The sequence below is a fragment of the Myotis yumanensis genome, unplaced genomic scaffold, assembly GCF_028538775.1.
Source record: "Myotis yumanensis isolate MYYU_CA2020_CCGP unplaced genomic scaffold, mMyoYum1.0.hap1 SCAF_11, whole genome shotgun sequence".
NCBI classification, from domain to species: Eukaryota; Metazoa; Chordata; class Mammalia; order Chiroptera; family Vespertilionidae; genus Myotis; species Myotis yumanensis.
This window is the reverse complement of record NW_027223762.1, coordinates 43,603,133-43,629,828: the sequence shown is the minus strand read 5'-3', so window position 1 is coordinate 43,629,828 and position 26,696 is coordinate 43,603,133. Positions and strand designations below refer to the sequence as shown.

The 26,696-nt window shown below is 51.0% G+C and overlaps 1 protein-coding gene across 1 annotated transcript; it reads right to left on the bottom strand.

The window, feature by feature from the left end:
• Positions 1 to 2,646: 2,646 nt before the first annotated feature.
• On the bottom strand, positions 2,647 to 7,711 carry NOTO (notochord homeobox). Its single transcript, XM_070428309.1, has 3 exons — positions 7,342 to 7,711; positions 4,961 to 5,175; positions 2,647 to 2,805 (listed from the first exon to the last, which is right to left on the bottom strand). Exons 1-3 carry the CDS (start codon positions 7,709 to 7,711, stop codon positions 2,647 to 2,649), a joined length of 744 nt encoding a protein of 247 aa, XP_070284410.1.
• Positions 7,712 to 26,696: the final 18,985 nt, after the last annotated feature.

The following is a 26,696-nucleotide window of genomic DNA, read 5'->3' as shown; positions in this document are numbered from 1 at the left end:
CTCAACCACTGAGCCACGCCAGCTGGGTCTGCCTTTGTGCTTTTACATTTGTGCAGTTTTGCATCTGTCTCTGTCTTCGTGGCCAGGATGGGCCTGTATCAGAGCTGGTGTGCTGTATAGTTTTGATGTGTGCACCTGTGTCTGAGTTCATGTTTGTGTGTCAGTTGTCTCTGTCCATTCACTGGTGCGTCTTGACTAAAGCAGGTCTTTGGACCCAGCCGAGGGGTAGGACAGCAGTGGGCAGAGTTACTCCTATCCTCTCTAACCCTCAACCTGAAGGGAAGGACTAGCTTACTCCACAAAGTCTGGCACAATATTTCCCTTCTCCGTGGGCCCTCTGGCGGCGGGGCAGACAGTCCTACCAATGATCAAGTTGGACTTACTCCTGTCTCAGACTCTTCAGCGGCTTAGGGACTTTGCAGCCGGGGCGAGGGGCGGGGTGGAGTAGGATCCATAATGGACGCCACGTCTGAGATCCCCTAAAATTATATGCAGGCGAGTGAGTGTACATATGCACATTGTCCTGACAACCAGAGAGGGGCCGTTTTCCCATTCAGGACCCCAGGAAGCTGCAACCACTGATCTCTAAGTCATGGGTCCCCACAGCCAGGCCTGACCACCATGCCCTGTTTCCTTGTCTTCCAATTGATTCTGTACTCTTGAAAAGGGACCTGTGTCTGCTTCTGCCATGGTCCCATGGCGACATTTGGGGATTGAGTAGAGCCCAGTAACTGCTGAAAAGGTAACTGTTGATTTAAAAAAAAAAAAAAGTGAGCCAGTTGTTCCTGGAAGAGGCAGAAAAGAAAAGATTCAGCTGGGTTCTTTGATTAATAGAATTGCCTTTGGGTCCAGCATTAGGGAGGATTTCCCTGAAGATGGGTACAGAGAAGGGTTCTTGGAGCTGGACCCTGGCCTCCCTCACGCCTACAGCCTGGTGTCCAGGAGAGGATGGTCCACTGCTTTGGGAAGCAGGTGGTTTTCCAAGGCTGACTCTACTGCCTGCCTTTCCTCTCTCAGAAAACTAGAGCAGCAGGGACGGTGCCCTCTTTTACCACCAGGTGGCAGGGCAGGCCTCCTTCCACCAGCCCACCTCTACATTCTAAAGCAGTGGTTCTCAACCTTCCTAGTGCCGCGACCCTTTAATACAGTTCCTCATGGTATGGTGACGCCCAACCATAAAATTATTTTCGTTGCTACTTCATAACTGTAATTTTGCTACTGTTATGAATCGTAATGTAAATATCTGATATGCAGGATGTATTTTCATTGTTACAAATTGAACATAATTAAAGCATAGTGATTAATCACAAAAACATTTATGTGTTATATATGTGTTTTCCGATGGTCTTAGGCGGCGACCCCTGTGAAAGGGTCGTTCGACCCCCAAAGGGATCGCGACCCACAGGTTGAGAACCGCTGTTCTAAAGAACTACCCTCACCACAGTGCACCACCCAGGAATGTGGAGCCTGAGAGAAATCTACTCTTAAAATGCTTGTGACTGTCTTCACTGAGGTAGGCCATCAGTTAGGCTTCTTAGAGACAAACCAAGCAGATTCCGGGGAAGGAAAGGGAACTATGAGTCAGGGTAGTGGAGAGGGTTAAATAATCACTGTTTTATGAAAAAACAGCAGAGTTTATGGTAAAATGCCACCTTGGCAGAGGAAGAGGCAAATTACTGTATATAAAAATGGCGGGGCCGAAACCGGTTTGGCTCAGTGGATAGAGCGTCGGCCTGTGGACTGAGGGGTCCCAGGTTCGATTCCGGTCAAGGGCATGTGCCTGGGTTGCGGGCACATCCCCAGTGGGAGATGTGCAGGAGGCGGCTGATCGATGTTTCTCTCTCATCGATGTTTCTGACTCTCTATCTCTCTCCCTTCCTCTCTGTAAAAAATCAATAGAATATATTTAAAAAAAAAAAAAAAAAAAAAAAAAATGGCGGGGGGGGGGGGTGTCAAGGTGGGAAGCTAGAGAGAAAGATAGTGGTCAGGGTAGCATGTCTGCTTCAAGGAGGCACCTGGGCCTGAGCCCCTTCTGAGAGTTATAACAGTTCAGACAAAACAAGAAAACTTTGGGGAACCTTGTGAGGGGAAGGGGACTAAATAGCCTACCTTTCCCTCTTTTTTTTCGCTGTCAACTCTACCATTTCTGTGGGGGAAGAGTCTTCTATGCCCAGACATTGATTCAAGGAGCCTCTCTCTGCTCCACAACCAGGCCAGGAAGAGATTAATCCCTGGGAAGCCAGGGCTGGTACAGGCTCCACACCCCCAGGTGAAGGGGTCTATAAGCCTTGACAGTTGCCACACACTTAGCACTGGGCCTGGCACACTGTAAGTGCTTTACAGACATCATCTTAGCCCTGGGAGCTCTAAGCTATCAACACACCCATGATACAGGTGAAGAAAAAAGGCCCAGAAGTTCAGTAATGTGGTCAAGGACATAGCTGAAGGTCAAAGTCTGTGCTCCTGACCATGACATTATTGCAGCTCCCAGGAGTCAATATTGAAACGTTCTCAAAGGTTCAGATTTCTCTGGTGCCCGTTGACCCCGATGAGACTCTTTGTCAATATGTAGAGCAGGTAGGTCCAGGGGGTTGTCCCCAGGAAAAGCTAGCCCAGGCAGCCTGGGTTGAGCCTTCATCCCAATCCTCAGCTGTCCCCTCCTGACTCCGTGTCTTCTCTCTGGATGATGGTGTCAGAGCTGCTGGAGGGCTCGTCTGGGGAGGCAGCCATGGTAGACACAGCTGGTGGTTTCAGCCTTTGCTGCTTCTGATACTTGACCCTGCGGTTCTGGAACCAGACCCTCACCTATAATTGGAGGCAGTGGGCAAAGATCAGAGTGTGACTAGCAATTCCCATTGCTTCCCCCATTCCCACAGAACCCACTCCACTCAAAATTTGCTCTTCCATTTAAGAGAAGCATTGCCCCCAGCACATCCTTTCCTTAATTCCAGTTGCCATTCATTCATCGTTCATCCAACAAGTATTTTTTGAGCTTCTATTACGTACTAGGCACTACTCCAGGTGACGGTGATACAGTGGTGAGCAACAGAGACATGGTCCCTGCCCCCATGAAGCCCACAGCCTAGTAGAGAGAGACTAATAACAAGCATGGAAACAAACACATATTTAAATGCAAATGGGGGTAAAAACAGGGGTTTGAGTCTCCCTGAGACTCAGTGGATAAGAGGCCAGCCTGGTGGGGACCGAGAAAAGCAGGCCAGGGCAGGGTATGAGCTGTAGGAAGGCTCTGAGGTAGAACCAAGCTTGGCGTATTTGAGGACCAGGAAGGAGGAGAGCATCCCTGGCACAACCAAAAGTGAGAAGAGAAAGTAAAGGAAGAGAAAATGGAAGAGGTCAGTGAGGGCCAGATCACCCAGGACTGTGAAGGTCAGAGGCAATGAATGTCAACTTGAAAGCTTTTAAGTGGAATGTGACATAGTCCTGTTTACTTGTTGAATCTTATTTACATGGCACATCTGGCTGCTGTGTGCAGAATGGATGAAAGGAGATGCCGGGGGATGGCAGGAAGGTTCTTGCAGTGATCCAGGAAGAGCTGGGGCTGATAGGACTGGGGCTGATAGGACTGGGGCTGATAGGACTGGGGCAATGGAGAGAGATGAAGCGATTCCAGCAGTGTTTTGGAGTAGAGGTGACAAGGCTTGCTGACGGGTTGGTAGCGGGAGAGAAGGGGAAATCTAGAATGAGTAGGTATTGTGAGCAGCTGGAGGGATGGTGGGGTCACATGTGGGGAGAGGGACAGATTTGGGGAGGGGAAAAACGTCAAGAATTGAGGTTTAGACGTGTTAAATTTGAAATGCCTATCCATAAGGCATCCAAGTGGAGACCTCAAGAAGGGAGTTAGATGTACAAGTCAGAAAAGGGGGTGGGTTAAGGTACAAATTGGCTTATAGATGGCATTTCAAACCATGAGAATAAATGAGATCAGCTGGGGAGAAAAATTTGAAGTCACAAAGAGAAGAACAGCCTACAAAGGCAAGAGAGGTGGGCAGAGAGCTGAGAGGAAAACCGAGAGAGTGTGTGTCTGGAAACCAGGAGAAGAGTGTGTTTCAATGAGAAAAGGAGCAGCCAGCTGTCCTGAGCGGCAGAAGAAGAAAAGAGAGGAACGCCTCTGTTGACTTTGGCAACACAGAGTTCATTAGAGACCCTGATGAGAAGTTTCGTAGGAATGGAAGGGAAAGAATTCACATTGGAAAGCGTTAAGGAGTAGATGGGAAGTGAGGACATGGGGACAGGGAACATAGCCAGTTCTTGAGAAGTTTGTGAAAAGAGCAGAGAAATGGTGCAGTAGCTGGAAGGGAGTATGGGGGTCAAGGGAATGTTTATTATTTTTAATATTCAGTTATTTGAATACCTACTTAATTTCACTGCCAGCTCCTTATTTAGCACGGAAATGTAAAGTTCTAGGTTAATATTTATAAACTAGAGGCCCAGTGCACAAAATTCGTGCATGAGTAGGGTCCCTAGCCGCTGCTGGCTGCCAGCCACAGCCTTCCTTCGCACCCACCTTGGCCTGGTGCTGCCCACTAATCTGCTCCACCATCCCACACAGTCCTGCTCTCATCAGGGCCCATTGGGCCGGCAGCGCCTCCACTACCACTCACTGCCAGCACCATATCACCGACACCCGCCATGTTCTGCGCTGCACCCTGGTGGTCAATACATGTCTAACTTCTGGTCAGTTGAACTCCCACCCGTAGGGACAATTTGCATATCAGCCTTTTATTATATAGGATATTATGTGATGTTTTCATAATGTAATTTCAAATGGGGCTATTTTTCTCAGTCATGCAGACAGTATGCCAATAATTAGGCCTGCCTCCCCCAACGGCCTGGCACAGAAGAAGAAAGCCCATTTCTTCATCCCAACTACCAGGGCCTTCCAGAGAGTAGTGTCTGTCTCCAGGTGCAGCCTGGGCCCCACAGGAGGCTCTGTTCCTACCTGGTTCTCTGTAAGGTTGAGCCGGGCTGCCAGCTGGGCTCTGTTCTTTCCTACTAGATTGTGCTGTTTTGCAAACACCTTCTCCAACTCTTCCAGCTGCTCCAAGTTAAACATAGTTCGAACCCTCTTTTGGGGTCTCTCAGTGTCCTGAAGGTCCTCACTTGGGGCCCAGTCTGGGGGACTCCAGAGGCCTGGGCAGTGAATCAGCTCCAAACCTAAAGAGTAGGAGGGGAGGTTAACCAGCACCCACCTACCCACCCAAGTTGGAGGGGAGAGAACAAGCCCACCGCTCCACCGCCTGGCCTTGCCCTTGGCTGGGTAACACAGCAAGGGGCATAGTGGGAAGAGACTGCACAGAAATGACAAAACAAGTGAGACAGAAGGGACAATGTTGTGAGACTCCTGCCTCCACGATTCTCCAGCTGAGTGGCTTAACCTCTGACCCTAAGAGAAGTTGTTGAACCTTCTTCTCTCCTTGCCCTCCACTCCTTTCCTTGGCTCCCTCAGGAACCCCGCAGGATGGGCAGAGAAGGGACCCTCAAGGGTTCCCCCTTTTTGTTCATCAAACAAATACTTTTTGAATGTCTGTGTGTCAGGCATGGTTCCAGGACAAAATAGAAAAATCTCTGTCTAACAATAGAAAAGGTAAAGAAAATATTGAGTATGTCAGACAGTGATTAATACTAGTGAGAATATAGCAGGGAAGGACAGTGAGTGTGTGTGTATGTTGGGGGGAGGATAATTTGCATTTTTAGAAAGGGAACTGAGGTGACATTTGAATAAGGCCACTATACGCAGTTTGTGCCCTGCACAGGGGTACCCAGCTGGGAGGGTAAGTGGAGTCTGAAATTCTGCTCGCTCTCCACAGGCCAATAGTTGTCCCCTGACAAGGCGCTGTATCTGCCTGAAGGAAGGGGTGACTTTTCCCAATGCACACACAGGCGCTATTCAGCTCGCCGAGATGTAGACAATGGAGATGAAGATTCGTCCACCAGGGGCAGGTACCTGAATTATAACGCGAAAGGAACGAGAAAGTGGACCATTTGGCTGTCTGGGAGGGGAGTGTTCCAGACAGAGGAACGGAAGTGCAGCACTAAGACCCCCTCAGCTTCCATTAGCCTTGTGGAGGCTCCCAGGGCTGCAAACTGTTCCAGGGAAGGGAGTGAGGCCAGGACCGTGGCTGCCCAGGACACCAACCACCAGGCAACCCAGACTCATAAGTGTAAGCAACATAGCAAGAGGTGAGACACATTAATAGGGTCTGATTAAATAAAGTATGGTGCACCCTTACAATGGACCACTCCGAGGTGTAAAGAAGCTCTGTGTGGATTGATATGAAAAAGTAAGGCACAGAGCAGTGTGTCTAGTATGGGGGGAAACGTGTGTGTGTGTGTGTGTGTGTGTATTCAGGTATTAAATATGCATAAAGTACTTCTGAAAGAATCAAGAAAGGCGCCATGGATTGCTTGTGGGATGCGGGTAACTAGGTCTTTGAAGGTCAGCCACCTAGTGGTAGAGGGAATTTCTCCATCTCTTAGTAAACATTTTTTTCTTCCTGAAATCAGTTACTGTATTAGTAAACATTTTGACATTTGAACTGTGTGAATGTAATAGCTATGCAAAAACGAACTTGAAAATGGGACAACTTTAAAGTAAAGTAGTTACGTGCAATTCAGACCTCAGGTGTGTGAGGAGGTTAGAAGCCATGGCGGGGTGCGATGGGGCTGGCTCCGGCTGCAGTGGCATGAATTTGGATGGGGTCGGGAACCCAGGGTTTCTCTCCAACATGGGTGGGAGGCATCCCCCTCCAGAGCCCTGAAAGCACTCTAAGAAAGCAGGCTCCGAGAGGTTCAGGGTGGAGATGAGCTCGCAGAGACGTGAGCAGTGGAGGCAGCACTGGGGCCTGGGGATGGCCAGCTCCCAGCAGCTCCCCGCTGACCTGCACCACCTGTAGCATCTGCTTCTCCCGGCTAAGACGGGGCCGTGGAGTCACCATAAGGGCTGCTTTGGGGAATAGTCTGCGCCACCAAGCATGGTCCAAAGGGGGTGGGGGAGGGAGCAAACCCTTCGTGGAGGACGCCGAGTCCCCTGCAGTCCCAGCGCTGGCCGTGGTAGCCTTCCGAGCCCCGCACCTCTCGCTCCGCACTCGCCCTCACACTCAGCTTCTCCCACCTCAGCAGCCTGCGGGGAAGCCTGGCGCCAGGGGCTGTTCTCAGCCAGCCCTCCGGGGCCTCGGTTTAAACTGCAAGGTCAAGGGTCATAGGGCCCTTTCCACTCCGATCTTGTGCGGTTCCCAAACTCAGGGACTTCTCTAACCTGTGCAAGCCACTGTCGGGGCCTCACTCTCCACCTACCCCGCCTGCTTCCCGGGCACCTCATACCTGTGACGCCGAGGCCCTGGAGACCGCCGAGGTGAGCCGCGCGCAGCCCCAGCGCAGGGTGCTGGGGGGACGGCTGGTAGAGCCCCAGGCTCAGGTAGGCGGGCAGCCAGGTAGCGGGGCACGCGCAGGGCAGACCCGCGGCGGGAGACCGGGAGGGAGCCTTCCAGATGCCCGAGGAGGCAGGGGCGCAGGCGGACAGCAGGGAGGCGGCGGGCGCGCGGGGCTCTGGCCTCGCCAGGATGGCCTCGACGGAGAAGGAGGACGCAAGGTGTCGGGGAGCGCGGGACCTGCCGGGGTCGGCGGGGGGCCCGGGGGCGGGAGAGCAGCCTGCGCGCGGGCACGGGGCCTGGTCACTCGCCGGGCTGGGCATGGCGCGGCCCTGGCCGGGACGGTGCAGGGGGCTGCGCGGGAGGCGAGGGCGAGCACCCTGCGAAGGGGAGAAAGACTTGCTGGCGTGGGAGCGCCCGGGTCTTGGGCGAGGGCTCTTCAATTTGGCGGGGCAGGGCGGGGTGGGAGGGGCAGGGTAAGAGGGGCGGGGCGGGGCGGGGTAGGGCCGCCTTTTCCCCTGCGGCCCAGGCGGGGCCGCCCCCGAACTGCGGAGCCCGGACCCGCCATACACTATGCGCTTAGGACGCCCAGTTCGGGACGAGCCAAAGGGCGCGCGGCGCCAAGGACCACATTCCCTCGGTTCCTCCGCATTTGAAGGTGCACACCCTGTGCGGCGCTGGGGAGGAGCCCTGTCGCTCGCTGGTGATCGTGAGCGAGCCACCCTGCCCCTGGGCGCCCCCAGGCCTCTGCTTGCTTATCTTAGAAGCAGAGGCTCCAGCCAGATTCACCTGATACTGCGCAGCCCTTTCATGTTTAAGCGATTACATGTAGGTATCTTTCTCATAAGCACAGTGAAAAGTAAAATTTCCACTCTGTCCCTCCAGCCGCTTACTTTCCCTGTCTGCCGACACCGTTGTTTACCAACTTCTTCCAGGAACTTTCTGTGCCCACGTTTCCTAGGCGCCCCTGGAGAAATCTGTCCTCTATCCAGAAAGGGGGAGGGAAGAACAGTAACGGTCCCAGATTTAAAAATACTAACTTATTGTCGATGTATGGGAGTTGACGGCCTACAAAACTCCTGTGTTATGGAGTTGGTGGGCAGGCATTCTATCCCTGTTTTCCTCATGGGTAACCAGTACTTGTAGCTGTTGTTCTTGGTTAAGTTACAAGCTACTGTTTGTCTTTCCTCACCTGGAAAATGGTGATGATAGAGCTACTTCATGGGGTTGCTGTGCAGATAACATAAGTGATGCAGGTAAAGCATTCAAAATTAGCCTGAGCATGGGGAGCGCTCTGCTGTGATGGTGGGGCTCCGAGGGACGGGTTCCTGGCTGCCCGGCTAAGGATGGCATTCTGCTTCCCCAAATCAGTCCCTGATACTGAAACGACTCAGTCAGGTGCAGGGCACTTCCTTGTCATTGCCAGCTGGGACACAAACATTCCCATCTGCTCTGCCAAGGAGGGGCCGGAGGCACCTTGCTGGTGGGCAGCTGCCTGCCCCGCCCCCTTCAGGCTTCAACAAATACTGGCTCTGCCTTCTGAGAACCCCCACCCCCCTGCTTCCCCAGCAGGCAGCCTGGAACCTGAGGGTGAAATGATGGGCGAATGGACTGGTCCAAGGTCTAGGCCTACTGTGGTCCAGCTAGAGGCTGCTGGGTCAGAGATGAGGGGACATCAACCAGGAGGGGCCTGGGGATGCAAACCCCCAAGATCCAGCCAGACATCAATGCCAGGATGCCAACAGCATGCCTCATGAAGAGGGGAAGGAGGACCCACAGTTCATGCTGTTGGGGGACAGTGGAGCACAGTAACAGAAAATGTGGATTTGGGTGTTGGACAAACCTGGCTTCACATCCCTGCTTTGTCATTGAACATTTCAGTGCCTTATTCACTCTAAGACTCAATCTATTTTCTTTTTAAAAAATTCTCACCCGAGGATATTTTTCCATTGATTTTTAGAGAGCGTGGAAGGCAGGGAAGAGAAGGAGAGAGAGAGAGAGAAAGAGAGAGAGAGAGAGAGAGAGAAACATCGATGTGAGAGAAACACATCAATTGGTTGCCTCTCGTATGTGCCCTGACCCGGGCCAGGTATCAAACCCACAACTGAGGTACATGCCCTTGACTGGGAATCAAACCTGAGGCCCTTGGTCAGTGGGAAGATGCTCTAACCACTGAGCAACTGGCTAGGGCTAAGCCCCAATTTCTTATGAAATGGGAATGATCTCTTAGGTGAGAAAATAATACTTACCTGGTGAAATTGTTATAAGAATTAAATGAGATTGTGTTTTTAGTTAAGTGGTAGCTATTATGGGGAGGAACGAGTCTATTTGCAATGGTAGACGAGCTAGCCCAGCGGTTCTCAACCTGTGGGTCGCGGCCCCTTTGGCGGTCAAACGACCCTTTCACAGGGGTCGCCTAAGACCATCCTGCATATCAGATATTTACATGACGATTCATAACAGCAGCAACATTACAGTTATGAAGTAGCAATGAAAATAATTTTATGGTTGGGGGTCACCACAACATGAAGAACTGTATTTAAAGGGCCAGAAGGTTGAGAACCACTGCTCTATAGGACATACTATCCATCTTCATCAACAAATAAATTTTAAGGGAAAAATGATGAAGAGAGACCTATAGGTTAAAAGAATCATAAGAGACATATTGACCAATTGCAATGATTGGACCTTATGAGGAGCCAAAGAAATTATGTAAGTATTTATGGGGTAATTGAGGAAATTTGAGTTTGGATATTGGATGACATGAGAGGTTATTGGTGGATTTTTTAGGTATTATAATAGTATTTTTAAGTGTAATGAATCTTAATATTTTAGAAAAACTACTGAACTATTTATACATGAAAATATATAATGTCAGAATTTGCTTTAAAGTAATCTCGGATTAATGATTGCCCAACATGAGATTGACCATCAGTTGAAAATTGTTGATGTTGGCTGTTGAGTACATAGTATTCTTTCTGATTTTGTTTCTACTAAAATTTTTCTGTAACAAAAGTAACAATAAGATAAAGACTGGGATTAAAGGAATTGTGTTCAATTTAAGTAAGGGGGGGGAAAATAAATAAGGAAAAATTAAAATAGGAGAAAAGAAAAATATGGATAAGAACATAAAATAGTGAAGTAGAAAAATTGATACAGTTAATGAAAACAGATGACACAGTTGAGAAGATCAATACTATACAATAAAAAATGGTTCTTTGGAGGCAATACTAGAAGAAACAAACCACTATCAGGATTTATAAGGAGTTGCCCTAACCGGTTTGGCTCAGTGGATAGAGCGTCGGCCTGCGGACTCAAGGGTCCCAGGTTCGATTCTGGCCAAGGGCATGTACCTTGGTTGCAGACACATACCCAGTTGGGGAGTGTGCAGGAGGCAGCTGATCGATGTTTCTCTCTCATCGATGTTTCTAACTCTCTATCCCTCTCCCTTCCTCTCTGTAAAAAAATCAATAAAATATATTTAAAAAAAAAAAGATTTATCAGGAGTAAAAAGAGAAAAGGCATAATAGACATTATTAGGAATGATATGGCAGACCTAGAAATAAAACAGAGATTATTCTATTGTAAAGAATTATTATGAATAACATTGTTAATACATTTGCAAACTTATATGAAATAAATATTTTTTAGGAAGGGGTAATTGTCAAAATGGACTTTAGAAAATGATATGCCATTGATTGTTAATTGGAAATCAAAATTTTATTAACCACTTTTCCCTTTCTCCAAAAATATACCCAGTCCTAATGGCTTTATGGAATAAGTATTCCTAGTTTTATATTGTTTCAGAGTTGAAAGAGGGAAAGCTACCCTAATCATATTTTTAATTTTTAGGGAAAGAGAGAGAGAGAGAGAGAGAGATTAATGTGAGAGTGAAACATCAGCCGCTTTATGCATGCCCCTCACGAGGGATCAAGCCCACAGTCTGGACATGTGCCCCAACTGGGAATGGAACCAGCAGCCCCTCAGCACTAGGGATGACACCCAATCAATTGAACCACACCAACCAGGGATACCCTAATCATTTTTTAAAAATGTATTTTATTGATTTTTTACAGAGAGGAAGGGAGAGGGATAGAGAGTTAGAAACATCAATGAGAGAGAAACATCAATCAGCTGCCTCCTGCACACCTCCTACTGGGGATGTGCCCACAACCAAGGTATATGCCCTTGACCGGAATCGAACCTGGGACCTTACAGTCCGCAGGCTGATGCTCTAACCACTGAGATAAACTGGTCAGGGCACCCTAATCATTTTTGAGCCTAGTGTAATCTTGATCTCCACACCAGAAAAGGCTAGTTTATGAGAGGACCATAAATTAATTATCTGTATGATGCTAAGGAGATAATATGTTAAATAAAATATTAGTAAATCAAATGTGGCAGTTCATATAAAAATAATAATTAATCATGATCAAATAGGGTTTGTCCTGAGAATGTAAGAAAGTTCAACATTATAAAATCTCTTAAGGAGTACACCATATCAATAGATAAAAGAAAAATTAAAAATCTACTTTTTAATAGATGCAGAAGGAAACATTTTTTTAAATTTTGTTTTATTGCTTAAAGTATTACAAAGAGTATTACATATGTCTCCTCCGCCCCCCCTTGACATTCCCCTGGCCTCACCTACCCCCCAGTATCTCATGTCCATTGGTTATGCTTATATGCATGCATACAAGTTCCAGAAGGAAACATTTGATAAAGTCCTACAATCACTTATAAAATAAAAACTTATCCTTTAGTATAAAAAGTAGTCATCAAAGTAGTACTGCATATAAACAGATTGATCTTAGTAGACTCAGAAAACGAATTATAAAAGTCAACATTTTAAAAAAAGTATACCTGTTACCAAACTACTCCAGAGCAAAGGATAGTCATCAAAGACATGCAGCAAGACTCATATTTATTTATTTATTTAATATATTTTATTGATTTTTTACAGAGAGGAAGGGAGAGGGATAGAGAGTTAGAAACATACATCAGCTGCCTCTTGCACACCCCCTCCTGGGGATGTGCCCGCAACCAAGGTACATGCCCTTGACCGGAATCAAACCCGGGACCCTTCAGTCCACAGGCTGATGCTCTATCCACTGAGCCAAACCGGTTAGGGCAAGACTCATATTTAAACATAAGACTTCAGAAGAAGTTCCAATTAAAATAAGAAATAAGATATGTGTATCCATTATTGTAGTGTTCTTCCGTGATTAAAGGGCATAAAATAAGGCCTGAATAAATGAATGGGAAGAATCAAAGTCAAAAGATGATCAACAAACAAACAAACAATGGAGGTAGATCCAGTGGAACAGAATGCAGACCTCAGAAACAGACCCAGGTGCATGTGGAAACCTGATGCCTGACTGTGGAATGCCATGCCGGTAGATAAGGCATTCCACAACTTCCTGGGTGCCGACAGGGAAAGCCACCCCGTGTCATAGGAACTGGATATTCCAGGGAGAACAAACCACTGCCCCTTCCTCCCAACACCCTTGTGAATCCCAGTCCGGTCCCTTTTTTCCCTTTTAACTTTTTTTTTTTTATATATATTTTATTGATTTTTTACAGAGAGGAAGGGAGAGAGATAGAGAGTTAGAAACATCGATCAGCTGCCTCCTGCACATCTCCCACCAGGGACGTGCCCGCAACCCAGGCACATGCCCTTGACCGGAATCGAACCTGGGACCCTTCAGTCCGCAGGCCAACGCTCTATCCACTGAGCCAAACCGGTTTCGGCCCCTTTTAACTTTTTTTTACAGTGTCTCTCTCCATCTCTTTCTTTCCCTTTCATCTTCCCAAGGACAGGTGTTTTTATTTCCACCCAGAAAAAATACGCTAACTGGGGCATATGCAGGTCTTTGGAGCTGAGATGGAGAGCCCACACACAGGCCTCAAGTGAAGCCCAGCCTGCAGGGTAGGAGGGCCCTGGGCTGCCTTGAGGGAAGGCCCACACCTCCCCCCTCTGCCCGCTGTCTCAGCTCCAGCACACACCTGCTCCTCCCCTCCCCTGCCCCTCCTGTGTCCTCTGCACCTGACCGGCCAGGAGCAAACAAGGTTGTTTGTTTGTTCCTCCCTCCCCGGAATGCACAGCGACACACAGGAGGCGCTGTAGATGCTAACACACATTGCGCTTTGCAGTTACCTACTGTTTCCCAGCTTTTTCTTATGTATGCTGCTTTTAAGGCTTTCTCTGAAATTCTATGCTCTTTCAATTAGACTGAAGTCAGCAAACATCTATTCGTTTGAGGTCTGTTTTATGTGCGGGGTTTATGAGGGGTACAAAGGAATGAAGAATACAGTTTCTCCCCATTGGGAACCCACAGCCTCATGGTGGGAGAGGGAGGAGCACAGAGACTCATCCACAACTAAGTAAACCAACTGTCAGGCTAAAGGGGCCGATTCCCTGGGAATATGAAGGACGGAGATTAGCCATAACTTCAAATCCAGGAAGGCTCCCGGAGGAGGCTTTTCTCCGCAGACACCTCCAAAGGAGTGGAAGAGATTATGCAGAAAGAAAATGCTGCAAGAGAAGAGAGAAGCGCTAGCTTCGATGGACCCACTGAGACTCCCGACTTTAAGGATGGGCAAAGACAGGAAAGAAGGCATGATCAGAGAGGAAGGACAAGGCCTGGGCAAACAACCCTTGAGCAGTGAGACTGGTCTGTTTTCTACCACTTAGACTATTTTAGGCTGGCCAGGACCTTAGCAGCAAAACAGTCAAAACCCTTTGTTATACAGAAAAGGAAGGACATGAAGGTCCAACCAAGTGGGGAGTGATTGGCCCCAAAGGCAAAACTCAGCCCAGGCCTCTGAGCTTCCAGCTTACTCCATACTATGCCCCTGTGACAACCCAAAACTCAGGTCAGCACCTTACTTGATGCTTTTTCCACCAGCCATGGATTCCTCAGTGCTTAGCACATAGTTGGTACATGCGTATTTCCTGAATTAAATTCCCTTATTTTTCCAGTCTGGAGAAAGGGACAAGAAAGGGGAATGGTCCTCTACCAAACCCCTATTATACTCCAGACTGCGGGGTGTCCATTGATACAGAACAGCTGATTCTCACCATCATGCTGTTATTCCCGTTTTGAATCTTGGAGAGCTAAGCGATTTGTTTTACAGCTAGTGAACTGTCAGAATTCAAACCCAGGCCTGCCTCCAAATTCCAGAATGAGAGTGTCCATTTCAGTGAAATTAAATGGAATGGAATTGATTTCTCCTCTGTGCTCTTAGAGGAGGAAAGGGTATTTCTTTTTCCTTTGAGGGTGAGTGGGGGATAGAGTTGTGAGGATAGAGTTGTGACAGGAGTGTGTGTGAAAGAGTAAATTCTTCTAAGAACTAATATCTTAACTCCTCATAACTGACTGAACTTCCAACACCAGTACAAGAGGCAAGCAAAGGTATAGGTTCTTCTTAAAAAGTCACTGCCTATCTGGCTTCAGGCCCTCTCTGCACCATCAATATAGGTCCAGAACCTCAGGGGCATTGTTGAGGTAGAAAGACAAAAAGAGTTGGATTGTAATGTGTGTGACCTTTCCAAAAGTCTTGTAAGCAGATGGAGTTGGAAGGGGTGAAACTTAGAAAGAGGTTTCTATGCTCAGAAGAGAGGATAATAGAGATGACGGTGATGATGTGATGGTGCTGGTGGTGTGTGGGTGTGTGCCGGTAGATGTCGGGTGGTGTCAGTCAGGGGGAAGAGGACAGACTTGTCACAGGCCCTGCTTACCAGTCCAGACCTTCCCTCAGCTCACTGTAACTTTTTAAAATTTAATTAAATTAATTTATTTTAAATATATTTTATTGATTTTTTACAAAGAGGAAGGGAGAGGGATAGAGTTAGAAACATCAATGAGAGAGAAACATCGATCAGCTGCCTCCTGCACACTCCTTACTGGGTATGTGCCCGCAACCAAGGTACATGCCCTTGACTTGAATTGAACCTGGGACCCTCGAGTCCACAGGCCAACGCTCTATCCACTGAGCCAAACCGGTTAGGGCTCACTGTAACCTTTTAAGGCACTTCCACAAGTGGGCTTCTGGGGCTGTCGCCAAGCCTTTGCACCACCTACTAAGGCTGGGGAAGTCGAGTCCAGGGCCTGGGGCAGGTTGGGAGAGAACTGGTGTGGGGAGGGGCGCTGGGAGTCCTGGGAAACCTCATTCCCCAGGCCAGGTGCAGAGGCCGGGCCTGGCCGCCAGCGGGGGGTCTGGGAGTAGGATGGGGGCTCCCGCTGCCTGTTTGTTCAGCACAAACTGAGGTTCCTGTTAGGAAGTGTCCTTGTTTGTGTCCAGACTGATTTGTTTGCTGTTCACACTTGTATGGCGAGCTGCCCATGGGACTCCTGGCTTCAAACATAGGGGTGGGCGTGGGAAGGGGGGTCACGGGTCCAACTCAGAGCTTCCAGGGTCTAGAGAACAGTCTGGGGAAATCAAGGTCTACAAGCTCCTGATGCGGAGACGGGCGGGTTGGACGCCACTGGGAGCTCAGCCCTGCTTTCTGCTTTTCCAGAGAAAAGCCAAGTGGGGCTTGTCCAATGAGGAGCCCCGAGTCAGAACGGACAGCAAGTCCAACCTCTACAAACCAGGGGAGGAACTGGGGGCTAAGTTCTCCAGGACACTGTACAGGAGCTCTGTAGAGACAGAAAACTCGGTCCTGCCTCCCAGGAACCTGGAGCTCCAGCGGCGGGAGGGATGCTACGCTTTCCCTGACGGTGCTTTCCTGGGCTTGGTGCTCACCGCCTGGGTAGGCTATGCTCACCCACAGAACAGGGACTCATGACTCATGAGGCTGGCCTGTGTGAGCAGCTGACAGGGCACAGAATCAGGCCCCTTCCGCTGTCAGGATTTGCAGGCTCTGGTCTGCTTCTACATCTCCCTCACTCGGGCCCCCTGTGGCGTGGGAAGATAGACTCAAAGGGTGCAGAGACAATTCATGGAGGCACCAAATCTCAGAGAGGAAGGGAGAGATAGAAACATCGACGGTGAGAATCACTGATCGGCTGCTTCCTGCACGCTCCACACTTGGGATGGAGCCCGCAACCGGGCATGTGCCCTGACCAGCTCGAATCTTGACCCTGGTTCATAGGTTAACACTCAGCCACTGAGCCACGCTGGCCGGGCCCATCATGCTTTTGTGAGTGCCTGCCCTGCCTGGGTGCCGTCCAGCAAGGCCAGGGGATGGCAGCCCCTGGGAGGGGTGGGGAGCGCCTGGAACCCGGCTCTCAAGGGCGGTCCGACAGTGTCGTTCCCGCGGGAGGCAGCAGGGGGCGCGCGCAGACCGTGTGATGGGGGCGCCGGGCTCCTCGGCTGCGGGCGGCCACCGGACCTCTGGGTCTCAGCCGCCCCCGCGAAGGCGTGGATGGAGGGAGGGGTGGTGTGGGCCTCCCCGGGGGTGGGGGCCGGGCTCCCACCCTCCTCCCGCCGCCCCGCACGCGGCAGAGTCACGCCGGGCCGGCGCCGCCGCGGGCGGAATCCAGGACGGGGGATTGAGGCGGCCGCCGCGTGTTTGCCCAGCGCCCGCCGCCGCCGCCGCCCGCCCTAATCTCCGATACACTTGCGAGTTGGCTTCCTGCCCGGGGGCCCCCGCTCCCCGAGCAAACAGACGAGGCGCGGCGCTGCATCCCAAACGGGGCATTGGAGCCCCGCGGGAGGAAAGCCGAGCGCGGCCGGGCGGCTGTAATTGCCCTTCTCCGCCCTAATCCTCCGCCAGCCCCTCCCGCCGGCTGCGGCTCATTGATTAGGGCGGGAGCCGCGGTCTCCGCCCGGCTCCGGCTCCGGGAGGGGCGCCCCCAGCCCCGCCGTGGGCCTAGGAGACAGGCAGGACCCTCCCCCACCCCAACCTCCCTGGGCCCCAGCCCATCGGGTTGTCAAAACTTCCCCAGGCACACCCCAGGCTGCGGGACGTGGGACCCCAGACCACCCTGTCCTTTGTGTGATGAGGGAGGGGGTGCAGAGCGTCCGCAGGGGCCTGGCGGGGCTCGACACCCTGAGACCCACCATGAAGCTGCGGTCTGGGAGGCCCCTGTGTGCCCCAGTGCTCTGCAGGGGCCAGGCCCACTTTGACTTTGGGCGGCTGCCCAGGGGGCCTGGACCTGCAGCACCTCAGCCAGCCATGCACGCCCTGCACACAGGGGTCCAAGCTGCATGACAGACACGGCCTTTACCGCGGTAGTTAATGAGAGAGGTCAGTGCAGGGGAAGAGAGAATGGGGTGACATGGGAGCCTTTGGGGGCAAGCCCGTGGGCTCCTGGGTGATGGCTTCTAAGGGACAAGACCTGGTTCCCAGCTGGAATGAGTTTTGTTTCTTCCCTCCCCGTCCCCAGCCTTCCATTCAGGCCCCAGCATGCACTTCTCTCTCCCAGAACCGCCACCCCAAACCGGGGAAACATCCCTCGGAGTCTGTCTCTGTGTTTAGGCCCCAGTTCAAGGCTGGGCTTCTCTGTGCAAGGGCGAGGCCCCGGAGGGTCCTCCGACACCCCGAGGCCCAGGGGAGAAAAGCTGGGGCCCGGGTGGAGGCTGGGCCAGGGCACGGGGAGGTCTTCAGAGATGGAACACAAAGGCCGATGTAAAGAGAAATCAGGCTGGAGGCCTCGTTGGCAAACTAGAGCCCCATGTCTCAGCGCCTCCCCTGAACAAGCCCTGGGCAGGGCTGGGACAAGTGAGGAGCCACCCAGGGCACACATTTAAAAAGGCATTCCCCCTCAAGGTCATATAAGTGCAAGGTCAACATCTGAGAGGGAGCGCCTTCTGGCCTCACCCTGGTGCCAGGCCTGCCCTCGTTGTCCTAAGGGAGCCTTCCCCTGGCCCAGTCACCTGTGGGTTCACCTCAGAGACTAACACCACCTGGACCTCACCCCCACCCTTCACGTGGTTGGTATTGACTGTCTCTCAGCTGGGACAGAAGCTGCACGAAGCAGGGACCTTGTCCCTCAAAGTCACTGCCAATAGCAGTACCTGAGTCGGCGGTGAGCACTAGATAAACATATAGCTGACGAATGAGTAAATGGCCCTGCATCTCCCACCCGCCTCATCCCAAATCTGAATGCTTCCCTCTAGACACGGCCAGCTGCAGGGCCACCCCCGGGGATTGCTGGCTTTACTGCTAACCCCATTTAATCCTCAGTCCCTCCGCCTGATGGTGAATTTGCACAGTTGATGTGTTTTTTATTCTCGAGTCCTCTGAGACCAAGCCCCACTTCTCCCCCCAGCCAGATACCACCTCCCTGAGGGCAGGGGCCAAGCCTGGCCTGGGATTCCTTCTCTGCCCTGCAGCCCAAACCCCAGGGCGGACTCAGTACATGCTCATGAACACTTGTGACCTCACGCCCATCTGGGGACCTTAGACAAGTTCTCCTGATGCCTTATTTCTGGTTAAGGAAAGAGTGTGAACCAGGCTGCATGTCTTTGCAGTGACAGAGCTGGCTGAAGGCAGGGCCCTGCACCCCGGAAGCTGTGAGATGTGTTTCTTATGTTTAGTAATTGCATCATGTATGTAGGGGTGGGCTGGTGGGTGCTTCTCTGCTTTCTCATATCATACCAGGTGCATGGCCACCAACTCCAATGAAGGTGACGATGCCTGCGTGAGCAGGTGGGAGTGTGTGTATTTGTTGGGGATGTGTGTGTGTGTGGTGTCTGCTGGGTGTGAATGTGTATGTGTGTGCCTTGGGAGTGTGTGTGTGTGTGTGTTTTGAGTATATCTAGTGCCTGCATTTTTAGTGTTGTAACGAGGAGGGTCAGTGGTAGCTGTGGGGTGTGTCTGCAGAGTATGTGCATTGCTGGCTGGAATGTAGGTGTGTCCTGTCTGCTCTGTGTGCACCTAGGTGGCTGGGGTGCCTGTCTGCAGGCTGTATTGTGATGCTGCCTTCCAGAAGGCTCTGTGTAAAATGCATGGTGATATCCCCGACCAGTGCCCCTCTGCTTGGCCAGAGCCTGCTGTCCCCAGGCCTGGCTGGCAAGGGAGGCATGAACCGAGGGCCTGGAAGTACATTGCTTCAGGAGGTCAGGACGCTGAGAGATGGCAGTGACTGCTGTGACCAGGGGCATGGAGACCCCACCAGGGACAGGTGTGGCTGCCATAAGTGGACAGAGGCCAGAGCCTGGAGGCCTCAAATCCTGCTCAGTACAAATGGCAAGGTCCCGTGCACCACGTGGAACCAGGGCAGGGGAGTGGGAACATCAAGTCTGGGTCTCAGTCCAGGCAATACATTCAAGCTCCGGGGAATTCAGGTGAAGGGCCCTGGGAGAAGGCTGAGCTCAGATGGTTGGGGTGGGCGGGAGAGAGAAGCAGGCCAGCTGAGGAGGGCCAGGGCGAGTCCATGGCACCCTTCTGGCAGCAGCTCCGTGCCAGGGCACAGCACCCACTGAAGAAAGCAGGAGCAGGAGCTCAGTCCCACTGCCCACCTGGTACAACCTGCCCAGCTGTACACAGTGACCCTGGACCTTGGCCTTGGAAGCTGTAACTTCCAGTTCCTCCAGGGCAGCGAAGAGGACGGCCTCCTCGGGCTTGGGAGCAGAGGGAAGGCCTGGCCGGCTGGGGAGGGCCTAGCTTTGGAGCAGGATAGCTGGAGGCCTGTTGGCTGGGCAGGCCATCTCCTGGGTCCTGGGCTGGCCTGCACGGCAAAGAAAGGGCACAAGGAGGCACCAGCAATCCAGAACCTTCTCACCCCCACAGAGTGCCAGAATGGCCACTCATCACCCATGGGAGAGCAACGATGGGGAAGACACGACAAAAAAATGGAAGGAGGCTTGACTGGGAAGGGCATCAGAGAGTTGACTGACAGGAGAGGGGGAGCCTCCTGAACAGTAACAGCAATCACCAAGGCGACCCACTGACTAGATTTGTGACCTCTGACTACTGACTTCTTTCTGGCCTCAGTTTTGTCAACTGATTAAAGGGGTTGGACTAAAACAACTTCAAGGTTCTTTTCCCTGTGACTGGGACCACAGACAGAACCAGCCTGGCAGAGGGCTGGCCCAGATGACGGTTGACACCGGCTCCTCCTGTCCTCATTGGCAAGGGAGTCTGGGTGGGGAAGCGGAGTGTGGATGCCTCAGTGCAGGCTTCCCCCTCCCCCCTAAAACCAGCCCAGGGCCCACGCCCTGCTGTCTGGAGTACCGTGCTCACCTGTGAACGAAGACTTGAAAGGACTATTGTGGACTTTTAGTTCCAAGGAAGGCAGCATCTTTCTAACTCAACTCGAGAATAACATTTAGAGCTCAATCATCTCTAGACTTCCAGGCTGAGGTTCTGGGAGACTCCAGCCAGCCCAGCCTCTGAGCGGATGCGAGTTGCCTTCCACCATTTCTTTTTTCTTGGTCGCTGGGGCCTGGAGGACAGAGAAGGGCAGGCGGCAGAGAATTCAGGGCCTTTGGAGGTCACAAAAAAAGTGGAGGAGGCGGAGGGAGCTGGGCGCCTCAGCACCCAGGAGGGAGGGGGAAGTGATGAGCAAGATTTTTCACACCTTCAGTAAAACAGAAAAAAAAGATTATTTCTCCTATTTTCTTCTCTGAGATTAACGATAAACGGCCTATCCCCTAAAAGAAAACGATAAAGACTCTAATTTTACTTGGAGGCGTAGAAATGCCATTTCTACGCAAAACAGGGAGCCCGTAATCAGACCGGAGCGGAGCAGCGCTTTGATAGGAAATGTTTTCCCTTCTCCCTCTATTGCGCCCCTCCTGCCCCTCCCAAACCAAGATGCCCGACAGCTAAGAACAATGCGCAATAAAGTGAAATAATATTTTAGTCAAAATAGGCCGAGACTGCTCCCAGCCAACTGTAAATTAGCATTTTGAGGGCAAATATGCAGACAATTTGAGATAATGAAGCCTGATTATTCAATCCAATGAATGTTAACTAGGGAGCAGAGGCTCCACGGCCTTATCTCACTCCCTTCGATTTATTTTTTTAATCGTTTCACATTTGAACTCTTTATTTGTTTCTGTTTTATGTGCCCCCTCCCTTCTCCCTGTATTTCTCTCTCTCTCTCACACACACACACACACACACACACACACACACACACACAGTCTCCTTCCTTTCTCCACCTCCTCCACTCCTGCCCAGGAAGCAGAAAGACCAGACTGGCCCTTGGGGTGGGCTCAGCAAGCCCCATAGAGCACCCACTGTGTGCATGGCACTTGTGGAGCCGGAGGGGCTGGGCCCGAAGTGCAGTAAAGAGACAACACAGACCCTGCTTTGCAGTGTTTAGAGCAGGGCTGCATATAGGATCTGGGAAAGTCATGCACACTTACAGAAAAACTAGAGGGCCCTAACCGGTTTGGCTCAGTGGATGGAGCCTCGGCCTGCGGACTGAGGGGTCCCAGGTTCGATTCCGGTCAAGGGCATGTACCTTGGTTGCGGGCACATCCCCAGTTGGGGGTGTGCAGGAGGCAGCTGATCGACTGCTGGCTCCTAACCACTTGCCTGCCTGCCTGCCTGATCACCCCTAACCACCTCTGCCTGCCTTCCCGATTGCCCCTAACTGCTTCCCTACTGGCCTGATCGCCCCTAACTGCTCCCCTGCTGGCCTGATCGCCCCTAACCACCTCTGCCTCGCCCTGCCCTGCATCTGGGACCCAGGATTCCCTCCTCCGTCCGGCTGCAGGCACCCAGGCCCCGGGCCAGCTTTGCCCAGGCTGGCTGCAGCCGCGGGAACCGTGGGCGGGCCGCTTCGCCTGGGCCACAGCCGCAGGTGCCCGGGACCATGGGGCGGGCGGCTGTCCCTCTCCTGGGCCGCAGCCTGGCTGGTCCCCATTCCTCTCTCGTGAGCTCATTTGTGCCTGGCTGGTCCCCATTCCTCTCTCCCCAGTGCTGAGTGTCTGAGCCCTTACAGGTGACAGCGTGAGGGCGTGAGGGCGTGATGACATGAGGGTGTGACAACCATTTGCATATTAGCTCTTTATTATATAGGATATGCCAAGTGCCTGTGAGGTGCGGGAATCAGGGATGCACATGAAAGCTAAAACAGCACAAGGAATGCCTTTAAAGCCTTCAAGCCACCCTCCTTGAAAAGGCCATGAGGAGCCACCTGCATCCCCAGGGGTCATGAAAACTGTTTAAAAATTATTCCTCACTCCAGGCCAGACGAACTTCATAATTTGCAGGGCCCAGAGCAAAATGAAAAAACAGAGCCCCTCGTTAAAACATTATTGAGAATTTAAAGATGGTGATGGCAGAGCATTAAACAAGCACGGGGCCTGCTTATGAGCACCGGGCCTCGGCATCTGCATAGGACACACCACGCGGCCGGCCCTGACTCCAGGAGCCCCTGGTGGAGGCAATCCAAGGTGGCTTTCTGGAGGAGGAATGAGGCAGGGACCCCAGCTGCTGAAGAGCTGTCAGCATGGCCTTGTTTCCCCTTGGCAGTACCTGTTCTGCAGCCCAGAAATGAGGCTTATTTGGTGCTGAAGACAGCTCCCACCTGGGTGAGATCGCTCATGCTCTGGTGGCCCCCGAGTCTTAGCTTCCTCCTTTGACATTGGCCCTGCTCTTTCCCTCACTGGTTCCTGTCACTGTCCCCATGGGCCCTTGCCCCGGGGCCAGGCCCTGCTGCCCGCTTCCCTTGAAGCTCATTGAGTGCCCTCATGCTGTGTACAGCAGGAAGTCTCCTCCCAAGCATGGCCTCACTCCTTTTCTGCCCTCTTTTTCAGCATATCCTCTTCCCACCAAACCCCCTGCTCAGTGAGGCTCATGCTCATCACACTACTCAGACCCCGTGGCGCCTCTGCTCATGCTGGGCCCCTCACCTGGAGAGTCTTCCCCTCCCACCCGCCCTTATTTTCATCCCTCTCTCAACACCCAGCCAGAGCTTTGGTGCCAAGCAGCCCTGGTTTATTCCCAGCTCTGCCCTATATTGGCCTGTGCTCTTAGGAAGGTTATTTCACTCCTCTGAGCCTCAGTTTCCCTGTGAATAAATGGAGATGTACTAGGCCCTGTCTCATGAGGTAAGTGGGAGGACAGAATGAGCTGCTGCAGAGAGCTGGCCCTCGTGAGTGTGCACACGTTAGCTCACCACTCTGAGAGGCCGTTGGGCCAGCTGCCCTCCCAGAACATCTGTACCAATTGGAGGTCCCATCACACAGTGTGGTCCACGGTCTTGCACTATTTCCTCCACTTGGCTGAGTCTCCCATGAGTGGGTGGTAGACACTGAGGATGGGCTCCCTCAATCACTCAAGCCATCCTCCTTTTGGTTGGAGGGATTGGAAAACCAAAAACTGCATTTACCAGACTCCTTTGCAGCTAGGGTTCTGGAAGTGAATAGGGATTGTACCCATCAGTTATACTCATGAAATTTGGAGGGTGGACATGAGGCCAAGGCTGTTTTCTGCATCTGGTTGTTTCTAATGACCACCAAGATTGTAGAAAAATGATTTTTTTTTTTTCCTGCAACAGCTTCCATAATTTACTCTCTAACTTCTGGGAGTCAAGAGTCAAGGACAGTGGTGACAATGTCAGTAGTGGCTGACTCTGGTTTCTTGGTCTCTGTATTACAACTACAATGGTTTCAAACCTGTAGTTCAGAAAATGTTCTCAGAAGTTGGAGTGCCACTGTAGTCAATTCAATACTAGTCAGGTTAAAACTCACTATGTTGGCCCTTCCAATAATTTTGAAAACACCTAATTCTCTATATTAAATCTCTTCTTGGTTAAAATACCCAGAAGGTTTTTTTTGTATAGAACCTTGGTAGACACAGGGATAAACCATGCCTACTTTCCCTCCTAAAACCCACACACAGCACCTAACACAGGCCTCCTTTTCCCAAAGAAAGCCTCATCCTTCACATTAGCAGAACCAGTCAGTGCCAGCCTGGCCTCTGGGCTGCCCGGCTCATGTGCTGGTCATTGCCTGTTTGCACATCCATTCATTTCCTGCTTGTCCCCTGTTCTGCCCCAGATTCAATGAGCCAACTCCTGCAAATTACATTTCCCAGCCAGTTCTGTTCATTGGTTTCCTGCTGTGTTCAACCAAGTTGAGGCCCTGTTGGGAGGCTGGAGGACAGGAGAAGGGGAAAGGCCAGGGTACTTCTCATCCTTCCTCTCTTTCTCTTGTTTTCAGCGGCATCTATTCTGTGCAGCCACCTTCTGCCAGGCATTTCCCCCCAAATGACTCCAGCTCCCAGTTGTTGTCCCCTCCAAGTTGTAGCTTTGACCTGGTAGCCCCAGCTCTTGGCTCTGGTAAATATCATCTCCTCCTGCAAATGTTAATCTTGGAGTTGCCTCACCATCCCATTTTCAGCTCTTCCAACACTTTTGTAACTGGGTTCTCACATTCAAAACCCTCTGCAGCCAGCTATCTGGTGTGAATGGGGTTTGCAGGACATACTGGGGAGTGGGGACTGGGTGAATGGCAGCTTTCACCAACACCTCACTCTTCTCTTCTTGACATGTTTACTCACAGGCTGTCTGGAAAGTGAGAATCCTCCCTAATGGATGTTTCACCCAATTCAATAATTAAATCAGAGTGTTGCTAAGCATCCTCGGTGAACGTCTCCCAGTCCTGTAGGCTCCCTCATGCCAGGCGGTGACTGCTGCCAGCTAGGGCCTGGCCAATGCTGAGAGAACAGAGGCTGGCGGGAAGATGGAGGAGGCTGGGTGTGTGGGAGTCCCCATATTTCCAGGCCAGGATGAGGGAGATGAGTGCACTAGAGAGTGAAGGGGAGGCGGGTGTTTAGGAAAGGGAGGCTGGGGCTCACAGGAGGGTGCAGCAGAGGGGAGGCTAAGGATGTATGATTCTTTCATACTGTGGAATATCACTCAGCCCTCAAAAGGAATAAGATAAATTTACATGTACCGACAGGGAAAGATCTCTAAGATACTACAAGTGAAAAAAACCCCTGCAGCTTAATAGTACATACAGCTCAATTTAATATGAGCAAAAATAACATACACATGCTTGCATATACCTGGCTGTCTATGGAAAAAGGCCAGAGGAAGCACACCAGCGTGTTTCTCGGGGTGATCCCTGTGCCTGGGCGTGGAGTGGGGAGAAGGCGAGCGTTCTCATTTTACTCTCTGCCCTCCTGACATGCTTGACTCTTACAACCAGAATGTGTTCCTACATCGCTTCTATAATTAAAACAAACAAATGTTGTGAGGAATACTGTTAGAAAAAAAAGAAATAGCTATGTTTTTAGAAATGGCATAGCCTGGCCGGTGTAGCTAAGTGGTTGAACTTTGACCAATGAACCAGGAGGCCTGGGTTTGATTCCCGGTTTTGGGTTTGATCCCCAGTAGGGGGCGTGGAGGAGCAGTCAATATCAATGATTCTCTCTCATTGATGTTTCTATCTCATTCTCCCTCTCCCTTCTTCTCTGAAATCAATAAAACATATTTTTAAAAAATGGCACAAAGGAGGATGTAGGAGTTATGATACATTGAAGAAAATGGATTCTTAACTCTGGGGAGTCCAGATTCTTGAATCAGTATTTTTCAATCATTTCGGCCTCATGTCATGGTGAGAAATACTGGGATTAGGTCCCAGTACACACATGTGTGTATATATTCAAAACAGAAGTTTCACGAAATGATGTTTGCATTAGTACATATTATATACTCTAGTGCAGTGGTTCTCAACCTTCCTAATGCCACGATCCTTTAATACAGTTCCTCATGGTGTGGTGACCCCCAACCATAAAATTATTTTCGTTGCTACTTCATAACTGTAATTTTGCTACTGTTATGAATCGTAATGTAAATATCTGATATGCAGGATGTATTTTCATTGTTACAAATTGAACATAATTAAAGCCTAGTGATTAATCACAAAAACAATATGTAATTATATATGTGTTTTCCGATGGTCTTAGGTGACCCCTGTGAAAGGGTCATTCGACCCCCAAAGGGGTTGCGGCCCACAGGTTGAGAACCGCTGCTCTAGTGTCTTCTATTCTTTTCTAATTTTCTCTTTAAAAATACTGATTGTGATCCTCTAAATAGATTTCATGAGCATTAAGGGGAAGACACTGCCTAAACTGATGGGGCCTAGGGCCCTCTTAGGAGAGGCTTGCCCAAGCCCTCAGGGACAACCCCAGTCCCAGCCTGGAGAGGAACACAGGAGTCTTCCTTTCCCAGTCCCAGGGACGACAGGGAGAGACGTTCTTCACGGGCATGACCACAGGGTGGCAGCGCCGGCTGTATTTGCTACTAATCCCAGCATCGGCCCAGAGGTCTACCTTAAACCATCATGAAACAGATTGAACTATTGCCTACTGCCCACTCCACCTCCAGGTTTTGAGAGGAGAGAGAGAGAGAGAGAGAGAGAGAGAGAGAGGACCCAAAACACTCCACATGAGGG

Bases quoted from the DNA above. Each gene is read 5' to 3' on its own strand.
- NOTO (XM_070428309.1), bottom strand. From the start codon at position 7,711: ATGCCCAGCCCGGCGAGTGACCAGGCCCCGTGCCCGCGCGCAGGCTGC. The intron at 5,176-7,341 runs GTATGAGGTGCC...CCTACTCTTTAG, and splicing joins CCAGGGCCTCGGCGTCACAG to GTTTGGAGCTGATTCACTGC. The intron at 2,806-4,960 runs GTAGGAACAGAG...CTCCAATTATAG, and splicing joins TCAACCTTACAGAGAACCAG to GTGAGGGTCTGGTTCCAGAA.